The sequence below is a fragment of the Rissa tridactyla genome, chromosome 12 (assembly GCF_028500815.1).
Source record: "Rissa tridactyla isolate bRisTri1 chromosome 12, bRisTri1.patW.cur.20221130, whole genome shotgun sequence".
Classification (NCBI taxonomy): domain Eukaryota; kingdom Metazoa; phylum Chordata; class Aves; order Charadriiformes; family Laridae; genus Rissa; species Rissa tridactyla.
This window is the reverse complement of record NC_071477.1, coordinates 4,489,432-4,500,494: the sequence shown is the minus strand read 5'-3', so window position 1 is coordinate 4,500,494 and position 11,063 is coordinate 4,489,432. Positions and strand designations below refer to the sequence as shown.

At 60.3% G+C, this 11,063-nt stretch overlaps 1 protein-coding gene across 3 annotated transcripts in view; it reads right to left on the bottom strand.

Moving 5' to 3' along the window:
• Window positions 1-5,729: 5,729 nt before the first annotated feature.
• ZNF512B (zinc finger protein 512B) overlaps window positions 5,730-11,063 on the bottom strand; it is a 31,289-nt gene continuing 25,955 nt past the window's right edge. For all 3 annotated transcript variants that reach the window (XM_054218003.1, XM_054218004.1, XM_054218005.1), the window contains 4 exons: window positions 10,238-10,339; window positions 9,148-9,210; window positions 6,749-6,847; window positions 5,730-6,407 (listed from right to left, as the gene is read on the bottom strand). In XM_054218003.1, coding sequence (XP_054073978.1) covers window positions 6,114-6,407; window positions 6,749-6,847; window positions 9,148-9,210; window positions 10,238-10,339 — 558 coding nt within the window. In that variant the 3' untranslated portion in view covers window positions 5,730-6,113. The remainder of the gene's footprint in view (window positions 6,408-6,748; window positions 6,848-9,147; window positions 9,211-10,237; window positions 10,340-11,063) is intronic.

Genomic DNA, 11,063 nt, shown 5'->3' with positions numbered 1-11,063 from the left:
ACTGGTGGATGCTCTGGGGCAGCTTCGCAGGAGCACCCATGCCCAAGCAGCTGAGGGGTGCAACATACAGCAGCCCCCACACCCCCCCACAGCTGCCAGCAGAGCTGGGGGGCAGCGGGGGTCTGGGTGGCCCCGGGCTCTGGAATGGTCACTGGGTGCTGGGGGGGGGGGCCCGGCCCTGTGGGGGTCCCAGGATGCCGGGCCCTTGGGGGGGATGCGGTTTTGCTCGGCATCACGCTCCCTTCTCGCACCCGGGCTCCCCCAGGCCGGGGTTTGTGGTGCCGGGAGTCGGGGGGGGGGGGCCGGGGCCAGCGCCCCTCCCCGCCGTCCCCATCCCACCCTTGGGGCCCGTCCATCGGGAAACGCGGGGTTAACGGTCAGCAACGGGGAGATTGGCCTAAATCTGGTGCTTATTTGGGTTCGGTGCCAAAAAAGACATTAGGAAGCGGAAGAGGATTTATTCCCACGCTGGGGTGGCCGGGGGGGGTGCCCCGGGTCCTGCTGAGCTCCCTGGGGAGGAGAGGCCCCGCGCTGCATGTGGCCCCCGGGGCTGGGAGATGCTGGGAGATGCTGGAAGACACTGGGAGACACTGGGAGATGCTGGAGATGCTGGGAGATGCTGGAAGACACTGGGAGACACTGGGAGATGCTGGAGACGCTGGGAGATGCTGGAAGATGCTGCGAGATGCTGGGAGATGCTGGGAGACACTGGGAGATGCTGGAAGACACTGGGAGACGCTGGGAGACACTGGAAGATGCTCGGAGACACTGGGAGACGCTGTGGGATGCTGGGAGATGCTGGAAGACACTGGGAGACGCTGGGGGATGCTGGAAGACACTGGGAGACACTGGGAGATGCTGGAGATGCTGGGAGACACTGGGGGATGCTGGGAGACACTGGAAGATGCTGGAAGACACTGGGGGACGCTGGGGGATGCTGGAAGATGCTGGGAGACGCTGGGAGACACTGGAAGATGCTGGGAGACACTGGGAGACGTTGTGGGATGCTGGAAGACGCTGGGAGACACTGGGAGATGCCGGGAGATGCTGGAAGACACTGGGAGACGCTGGGGGATGCTGGAAGACACTGGGAGACACTGGGAGATGCTGGAGATGCTGGGAGACACTGGGGGATGCTGGGAGACACTGGGAGATGCTGGAAGACACTGGGGGACGCTGGGGGACGCTGGAAGATGTTGGGAGATGCTGGGAGACACTGGAAGATGCTGGGAGACACTGGGAGACGCTGTGGGATGCCGGAAGACGCTGGGACACACTGGGAGATGCCGGGAGATGCCGGGAGATGCTGGGAGATGCTGGGAGACACTGGGAGACACTGGGGGATGCCAGGAGATGCTGGGAGATGCTGGAAGACACTGGGAGACGTTGGGGGACACTGGGAGATGCTGGAAGATGCTGGGAGACGCTGGGAGACGCTGGGTGCTGGGAGCGGGAGGGCAGATTGGGGCAGATTTGGAGGGATTTGTGCTGTGGGAGCGGGGGCGGCCGGGCATTGGGCTGTGGGCACCGGGATTCTCCTGGCACTGGGGATTCCTGGCTGTGCCGAGCGTCGGTGTGGGGAGCATCACTGATCCTCGCCCCCCCGCCCCCTAAACTCCCCATCCCAATTTTGGGGGCACCACCGGGATGAAGACCGCGTGCTCCATCCCCACCATCCCGGGGAGGGGGGGGGTTCCCTCGGCCCCCACCGGCCCACAAAGGACAAACCCGGCTGATCCCGCATCAAACCCTCCCACCGAACTGCGAAATAACGAGGATAATAGTAATAATAAAAAATCAATAAACATTTATTCGATACAGCTGTTTTTAATACATACAGTACATCGAGTTACCCTCCGCGGTGCTCGGCGGCGCGGCTGTTAAGAGCTGCTGTTACAGTACTCTCCAACTGAGGATTTTGCAATGATTAACAAAAGGAACAGATCGTCACAAATCGGGAGTTTATTATAAGATAGTTTACTGTTAAAACAATTTTATTTTTTGCAAATAAACACTTTTTAATATATATATTTATATATTTATATATATGGTTACAAGTGATAAATTGAAAATTCTTTTTTTTTTTAAATTTTTTTTTTTTTTTCCATTTTCTTTTTTTCCCCAAAATACACTTATGCACTAATAACTGGCATCGACGAGAAACATTCGGATATGCCGTGGGATGGGTGTCACCAGGAGAGAAAGAAAAGAACAAAACGCTCCCAACGTTCCTGGGTGCGAGCGATGCCGCGGGCCGGGGCAGCTCCACCGCGGCCTCCCCCCGTCCCGGGGGGGTGACGGTGCCACAGCCCTCCCTCGCCAGAGCATGGGGGTGGCAGGGAGGGTTTCTGCCATCGAAGCTTTCGGGGATGGCTCTGCGAGGTTTCCCGTGGGGTCGCAGTGCTCCCCGTCCCAACGTTTAGCCCTTTCCTGGGGGGGTGTGGGGGGGACGGTGGGTCTCTGCAGCAGTGGAGGTGTGGGGGGGTGTGGGACCATGGCGTCACGGTCCCCAGGGTGCTGCAGAGGCAGGTGCCACCCGGGGACACACGGGGCTGCAGCTGTAGAGCTGCCACGCAGCCTCCCATGCTCTGAGCCCCCCCACACCCCCAATGACTTACCACGAGTGACCCCCCGGGCAGCAGGTGGGGACTGGGGGGGAAACGCTGCTCCCCAGCACCCCCTTCGTGGGGCTTTACATTAACTGTAGGTTACTCCCCGCTGCCGGAGGGGACGACCCTATGGCTCAGTCCCTGGTGCCAGCGCCAGGGCCGGGGGGGTCCCGCGCTGTCACACCTGAGGGTCCCCGAACCCCCGCGCGTGATGGGATGGAAGGGGAGAGGACGCGCTCGTCCCCACCTCACCCCGCAGCCCCTCTCGGCCGCCCCTCTGGGCTCAGAGGGGTTTCTCCCGTCGGCCGCTGCCTCGCCAGGAGCACCTGGATGGGCACAACCCAACGGGGACAACCCAACGGGGACAACCCGCGCTGGCACCGCCGTTGTGTGACGCAGGGCTGGCAGCTGCCCACATTCCCGGTATCGCTCCAGAGCCTTCCCTGGACAAGCCGGAGAGTAAAGGAAGTCTCATGGAGAAGGCGACGGTGGGAGAACATATTCCTCTTGAGTGATGACTACTGGGGGAAAAACACCTCTTAAGGGGAAAAAATGAAAACCCTGAAGATTTCACTTTCTCATAAAAATTTCCATTTGAGCGTGGTGCTGCCGTCACAGGAGCGTCTCCCAGCTCTGAGGGTGACGGGGACAGCCCCAGCACCGGGACCGCTGTCCCCACCGCCCTGAGCCCATCGCCTGCCCCGAGACCCCAGACCGTCCCCGGGGTCCCCTCTGGGATGGTGCCACCCCTGCGAGGCCACCGCGGCTGTCCCCGCTCCAGTCCCTCGCTCCCAGTCCGCTCGTTTGGAGACACTCCGTTAATGAAGCAGGGGGACGGGTTTCCAGCCGGACCCCACAACGACCCCCCCAAGGTGGCCCTTCCCCAGGGCTCCCCCACCTCGAGCAGCTCCCAGTCGCATGGGAGCACAGTGCTGCCTGTTAATTTCATTAATGAGAAGCCAATTAATTGCATGTTAATGAGACTCCAGCCCTGTGCTATCCCCAACGGGAGGCGGTGGGGATCAGAAGGTGAAGGTCCAAACCAGCGGCCGGGGTGACGCGGGTCCCCGCTCCCTGGGCCAGGGCACGGAGCTCTGCCGGGGGCATTCCCCTGCGGTGGGACAGGATTTCGGGATCCAGCGGCTCCCTCCACCCCTTGGCAGAGATTTCGGTGCCAAACTCTGCACCGTGTCCCCAGCTCTGCCCGTTCTTCCCTCCCTGCCGCTGCCGACACCCGCCGAGCATGGCCCGAGCACCCTCCCCGGGTGCAGGGTCCCTCCCCACCACCCCTCCAGTGGTTATTGCTTTGGTGAGCCGCTACAGGGCTCTGCGGCAGCCGGCGCCGTCCCTCGGGTCCAGCACGGCAAAACGCCATGGCCCAGGACGGTGTCCCCACGTCCCCGTCATGACAAACACCGAGACGGCTCCGAGAGCGCAGGTCCTACAGTTCCCAAAGTTCTCCTCCCTTCCCCAGGGAGGCAGGATTTGTACCAGCGACACCATCAAAACAAAGATTGGATGAAACGCAAGTGGCAAACAGGCTAATTAAGCTTTCTCACTAATTGCTTCGAAGCCCGGCGCAACCAGCAGCGCTCAGGCGGGTTCCCTCGCCCGCAGGCAGGTGCCCAGCCCCGGGCTGAGCCACCAGCTGATGGGGATGGTGGCATCCAGCTGCCGGCAGCCATGGACGGAGCAGGAGCACTGGCTCCTCCGAGAAGCCGCCCCGGCTTCAGACACCGCCATCTCCTCCCTGCCTCCGTGGCCCTAATGACCTGCCAGTGGAGAAAGATGTTAATTATTACTAAGCAGCTCCTCGGAGCAGGGAAATGATACTGAGCCTCCAGCGGGTGGTGAAGAGCAGTGAAGGAAACCGAGGGTTGAGGTTTTAATTGATTAAAGTAAAAGCAGAAGCTCTCCTCCTCCCGACGCCACCTGCCCGGCTCTGCACAGGGGGGAAAAAAAAAATCAAATTAAGGTTTTCTGTTCTGTTACCGAGAGAAAACGTGCCCGTTTCCCAAGGACCGAGGTAGCCTGGTTTTTGTCTGGAGACAGACACATCCCGGTCCGGGGATGGTTCCCCCCAGGCCGGAGCGAGGTGTTACGACGGTATTAGTACAGACGCAAAGAAAAGCCCGGGGAAAGAGAAGAAGCGAGGGACAGCCCGCCGTGCAGGGACTCCTGTCCCCGAGGAAGATGGCTGGGGGCTTGGATGCATCTGGGGGGAGCCGAGACTCACCCCGCGGTGGGTCCCAGCCCGGAGGGACGAGGCGAGTGCAATGTGCCCGAAAGCAGGATCCATGATTGTCACTTGATGCTGCCCCCCCTGTCACCATTACACACCTCCCGCAGGCGCAGCTGGGAGACTGAAAACCCCGCTCCTCCTTCCTGGGCAATCAGCACCGTTGGGATGGGACGCGATGGGGACCCTTGAATTGCCCTTTCCACCAGCTGGACCCCCTCGTGCTGGCTGGCTGCCATCGCCGCTGTAGGGCTCCATGTCCAGCTACATTTGCAGACACCTGGAGCACCGGGGCGCAGCTTCCCCCGTTGCACCCCCCCACCACGCTCTCACCACAATGCTCCATGGCGCTCACAGCGTTCCCGCAACTTTCGGTTCAACCTTCCAACCTGACCCGTCCTACAGCATCCTTCTCCTCTCCCATTGACTTCCAGGGGTGCTGACAGCTCCTGCACCCCCTCCGGCAGCTGCAGCCACCCCCGCCACCTCAGGATGATGCTCTGCCAGCTCCGTGCCACGCTCCCTGCTCCTTCCTCTGCCCACCTTGTGCTGCCCAGACAAACCCCGGCACCGCGCCGGCCACAAGCACCACGGAGCCCGTCCCTGCCGAAGGACGTTCCCTCTCGCCCCGAGGCTGCGGGGAAAGCGCGACCAGGACCCCCACGGCGTCCACTGCCAGACCCTACTGTCCCCGGCTGCTTGCACGGGTCAAACATCTTTGGAAACATCACCCTGGGTGCAGGGATGCGGGCGCTGCCCGCAGCGGGAGGCTGGAGCCCGCCGGGGGCTGCCGGACAGGCAGGGAGCAGGCAGCACGGCGGCAGGCAGTCCCCCCACCCCAGCAGGCAGCCGCAGAGAGAGCCCGTCCGAGGGGGCCCCGCTGCTATTGCACTTTTCTTTCGCTCAAGCGTCACCAGTTTGGCGCAGGGAGTAAGAAGGGAAGTCCCGGGCAGGGCAGGGGGGACGGCGGCAGGGTCCCGGGCAGGGGGGTATGTACATGGGCAGGGGGTGCAGAACGGTCCAGCTTGCTTGATCCGGTTTGTTTTCCAGTGTGAAACAAGGTCCGTGACTTGTTTAAAGTGGTTAATTGGTATTTTCTGTCTCTTTTTTTTTTTTCTTTTTTTTTTCTTTTCTTTTTTGTAAAAAGGGGGTGAGTGGAGGGTGGGGGGGGGGAGGTGGGACGGGGGGCACAGAAAACTGGGAGAGACCCCCACCCTGTTACCCTGGGCTGTAAACGAATCCTCGGAGACGAGTCTCTGAGCTGCTCATTTCTCGGGCATCTTGCTGGCTCCCCCCTTCCGCTGGCTCGGGGGCTTGGGGACGCGCTCGTCCCTGTCGGGGCTGCCTCGGGAGCTTTCCCAGTGCTCGAGCGTTTTCTTGTGATTAGTCTTTGCTGCCACGCTCTCTCTGCCCTTCGGGGACGGTTCTGGAGGCCTCTCCTTGGGTTTCCTCCCCCTTTTCTTCCCGCTTGTGCTTTTCTTTTTCTCCTCTTTGCTAGAAGAAAGCTGTTCCCTGCTTTTCTTTTTCCGGCTGGCCTCTGCGGAGGTTCGGAACCAGTTCTGTCCATGGGGTGACACAGGGGTTAGTGACCATCCTGGGGCTGGCCACCGGCACGCACAGCCCATGCCTCGTCTGCCCAAGCCTGGACCACCCCACGTCCCACCGGCATCGCCTCCCCAAGGATAAGCTGGCCGGCACTGAGCAGCTTCAACCAGCCCAAGGGTGTCAGGGACCAGAAGGGGGACAGGGAGGTGTCCCCTAGACTGTCACAGCGATGCTGATGCTGCTGGGAGCTGCTGTGCTCTGCTCTTGGCAGACAGGGATGGATGGAGCGGGACAATGTGAGAACGGGCGTGTTGGAGCGGGGACCAGCCTGGACCATCCCCAGCCGTTTCCTTACCTCCGAGTGAGCCTTGATGATGTGGTACTTGACCCCGCTTTCGGAGCTGAACTCCTTCTGGCACAGGAGGCAGCGGTACTTGCCCACTGAGTGGTCCCCCTGCAAGACAAAGCATCCTCCTGCAGCCCCAGGCAGAGCCGAAAATGCCCTGGGGGGGTGGCTCCCCCTGCCCTGCTCCCCCCGCAGTGAAGGGAGGTCGATGCTTGAACTTCAAAGCAACAGAAAATAAATACTGATTTCTAAACCACCAGATCTCCGCCGGCCCTCGGTCCCAGGCCAGGAGCTCACAACCGCATCTTCTGCTCTGATTTTCGGCCCGTGCTGGTCATGCAGCCGGCTGTCGTGGCACTGGTGCCAGGCATCAAAGCGCCAGGTCCTGTGAGCTCAGAGGGCAGCGAGCGGCAGGTTTTGCTGCCTGTGCATCCCCACCACCGGTTGTTACGTTGCTACCGACACCGTGTGTGTCCCCGGGCGCGTGGGAGGCTGACGGGGCTGATCGCCCCATTTCCTCGCTGTCAGCAGATTTGTGATCTCCTGGGGCTGAACCGCCACCTAATTTATGTCCAACAGACTCACCTAATTTTCCTTTTACGCTGTCAAAGAGACACAGCGACTGCTGGATTTCTGTCATTAGAGCCCTTGTGGGGATGACTGATCTCCTGGCTCTGGCGCAGTTCAAGGCACAGGGGAGATAATGTGCTCTCTATTGACGAGGGGTTTATGGATGGGCCCCTCCAGGCAATGTATATGCTCCCTGGGAATTTCTCCGTAGCTGGCTCCGTGCTGTAAATCTGGAGTTAGACAGGTCTTTCATTGCAGGGACAGGCAGGACGCGGGCAGGCCCAGCCCCGCTGCTGGCTGGTTTCAGAAATACTCACGCAAAAATTCCCCTCAGCGCATCAATCCCCGCCGAGGCCGGGGCACTGCCTGGCAGCACCCTCCGCTCTCGATGAGGCTGGATGCGTTTCAAGCAGTTCTGCAGGATTTTACAGCGGAGATCGCAGGCCAGCTCAGGAGGGGCTGTGCAAGTTACACCAGATTTGGTGGCACACGTATCCATGGCAAAACTAAATCGCCTGGGAGGGCAAGAGTCCTGCTGACAGCAGTGCCTGGGGGACACGAAGCAGCAAACTCAACCCCAAGCACTTGGCCCCGGCTATGCTGGACTCGCTGGACCTTGAGGGTGCAGCTCTGCTGTTAAAGAAAACGCTCCTGCAAATGCCTGGCTGCTTTCTGTGCATGGTACCAGCCAGAAAACGGCTCCATTTTCTCTCAGAGACCGTGCTGCAGGCTAGCAAAGGAACTGCCCTGGTCTCCTGTGTTTGCACTTTTATCCTGCCTAAATAGCGCTTCTTCTGCCGGATCTCTGCAGCCCATTTTCTAAATGATCTCATTAGGGGTTGATGTTCCAGCTAGTGTTGGAGGAGCGCGGGAATTCGTGTTTTTAATAACCACGGGGTATTGGAGCTGCCTCCTGGAAGCTCCATTCAATGGAAGCTGCAGCTGGAAACGTTTCAGGGTATAAAGCTTTACCAGCTCTTACTCAGTTCCAATTTGAGGGACCTACGCTGAGCCGACCCCTCCCCCGTGGCGGCTGCAGGCCACCGGAGCTCACTGCAGCCAGCAGCGTTGCTGCTCTGTCGAGCGAGCGGGCACTGGTCTCTGCACGGAGCATCCGGCTCCCCCAGCCTCAGCTCCATCCCCGACAGGCACCGCACCAGCCTCCCTCCAGCTGGGGAAGCTGCTGGCCTTCCAGAGGGGCTGCAGGGCTGCTCAAATCAACGGAGAAAGACTCCCCGATTCCCACCTGCCTTGGGAAACCTTCAGCTTCCGACGCCCTGCTCCCTGGCTCTGAGCTGCTGCGGCCGATGTGTGGCTGCCTGCGAGGTGCTGGCCGCACTGGGTAGCCGAGGGCTCATGAACGACTCGGGGGGCTGCAAGAACCAAGCTGGGGGACGGGGACACCGAGGCGGGAGGATGCGAGGCTGGCGGGCTCGCTCCCACTGCCCCATCTCCGAGGCACTCGGTATGTCGGAGGTCTGGGCCCTTGGGTGAGACATTTGTGTTGCAGGACCTCTCCTCCAAGGCTGGGGCTGTGGCTAAAGCGCCTCCATCACGTCTGCTCAGCTCCAGCCTCTCCGCCTTTGGCTACGGGTTTGATCCTGCCCAGGAGGACGGTGCTGAGGGCGAGTGGCTGGACCGGGATGGTGTGACAATGGGTGGGCTGTGCTGTGACAACTCGATGGGCAGCGGCATTGCTTCGCCAGCCCTCCCAGCGGTCATGATTCTTTAATCTGTGCTGTTGTCCCTTGCTCTGTTGCTTCCGAACGAGCCAGAGGGGAGAGAAAACCAAAACTCAACTCCACCTTCAAGCCAAGACTGTAAAAGCAGGGACCTACCTTGTTGCAGTTGGCCAGGTGAGCTTTCAGCCCCGAGACGCTGGAGTAAATGGCTTCACAGCACTGTGGGAAGAAACAAAGCAGGGTTTGCCATGACTCCCTCCCGTCTCCCTGCCTTCCTCCGTGCCGGGGCCAGCAGCCTGCTGTGTCAAGGCCACCGGTCCAGGCTAAGCAGCGTGAGGTTAATGCTCTGCGAGACGCGGAGGGCTCTGGTCACACGTTTCCTATTAGTGCTGATGGGAGTCATGTGGCCACATCCCTCTGCAACAGGCTGAAAAATGTCTCCCCTAAATGTCTCTGTGGAAAACGTACATTTGTGAGGAGTCGGGAGGTCCTGCTGGGCTACAGGAGTTCTTGGAGCCACAGCAGACGCTTAACGGAGAAGAGAAATCACCCGGGCAGCAGCATGACCAGTTTCTGAGCAATGTCTTTTCAAAGTGTCTGTGTATGACATTAATTAGCCAGCGCGTCTCCCCCGGCCTTGCGGTAACAGCCCCGTTCAAAACTCCCATTAGCAAGGCTTTGTTTCAGATGATAAATCAACGGCCCCAGCACGAGGGTGGAGTTCACCTCCCTGTGAGCTCAGGCCAAGGCTGCGTTTTACAGCAAGATGAAGCGCACGCACCATGTCGCTGAGGTCTTTGCCTGTCCCAGGGCTTTAAAAAGAATGGCTCAAAACCAGCCCCGGCTTTACTCTGGGAAAAGCAGGTTCTCAGCATAAAAAGGCTCTCAAGCACAGACCGTGCAGCCTTCGTCCCGTCCGCACCTCGGGAGCTTCCCAAAGGCAGCTCCAGAGTCCAAACAGGACAATGCTGAACCATCAGCCCAAGGGCACCTGGGGAGAAGGTGGCCCGGTCCCCAAGCCTGGTAGCTCCAGCACACCAGGAGGGTTCCAAAGCTGGGACACGCTTCAACCAGGCGCGGCAGCAACCCGAGGGAGAGGAGGTGAAACAAGGGTCCGAGCATCGCTGCCAGCTTCATCTGGGGCCCAACAAGAACCTGGCTTTGGTGGGTTTCTGCCCCCAAAACCCCCCCTTCCTCCTGCAGACTGAGACCGGCCGGCCCGGAAAAGAATAGATACGGTCCTTACGTTGTTGGGACAGTTGATGCGGCCCTTCTCCTTCACTTCGTTCTTCCAGTTTTCCAGCAGCCTCGGATTGAGCTTTGGAAGCCCCGGTCGAGTGTAATTGAGCTGCAAACAATAGAAGACGATTAGCAGAGCGGCACACACCAGTCCGGTCCTTGGTGGAGTCCCCGCTCTTCACATGGGGCTCATTCCCCCCCCCAGGAAAAGTGAATCGGAGCTGAAAACTAGTTGGGAGACTTTCCCCGGAGATGTCATCTCTCCCCCCTGGGCACCACATAGCAGGGGGGTGGCTCTGCCCGCTGCTGTGCCACCGGCAAGGCGGCAGCCGGGCTGGGGGGTGGCTGTGGGCGAGGAGCATGGCTGGAGCCCCCGGTGCTGCAGCCACCTCCATGTGGCCCTGGCACATGGGAGAAGGGAGGCTCCTGTTCCCAATCCCGGGTCCATTCCCCATCGCGGGGCCAGGCCCGGACCCGGGGTTCTTGGTGCATCGTGTTGGCGTGGCCCTTCTGCCGCGTTTCATAACCCGGAGAATAAACAACCCTGCACGCTGGGCAGAGGGGACGGACGCCAAGAGCCTCCGTGGCTGCCTTCCACCGATGAATGGGCACAACCCGTTAAACAATGAAAGGCTCTTGTGTCTCTGCCTCTCCTTCTGGCAGGGCTGCTCTTCCCAAGTGCTTTTAATTACCACTTTATTAGCGACTTTGAGGTTTAGCATAGCGGACCGGCCTTCCCAACTCCATTTCTGCATGTTCAGCACAAGCAAACACGGCTGCGGCATCTCTGTGCCTCGCAGACGCCGCCCTTGGCCCTACCTGCAGGGCTGGTC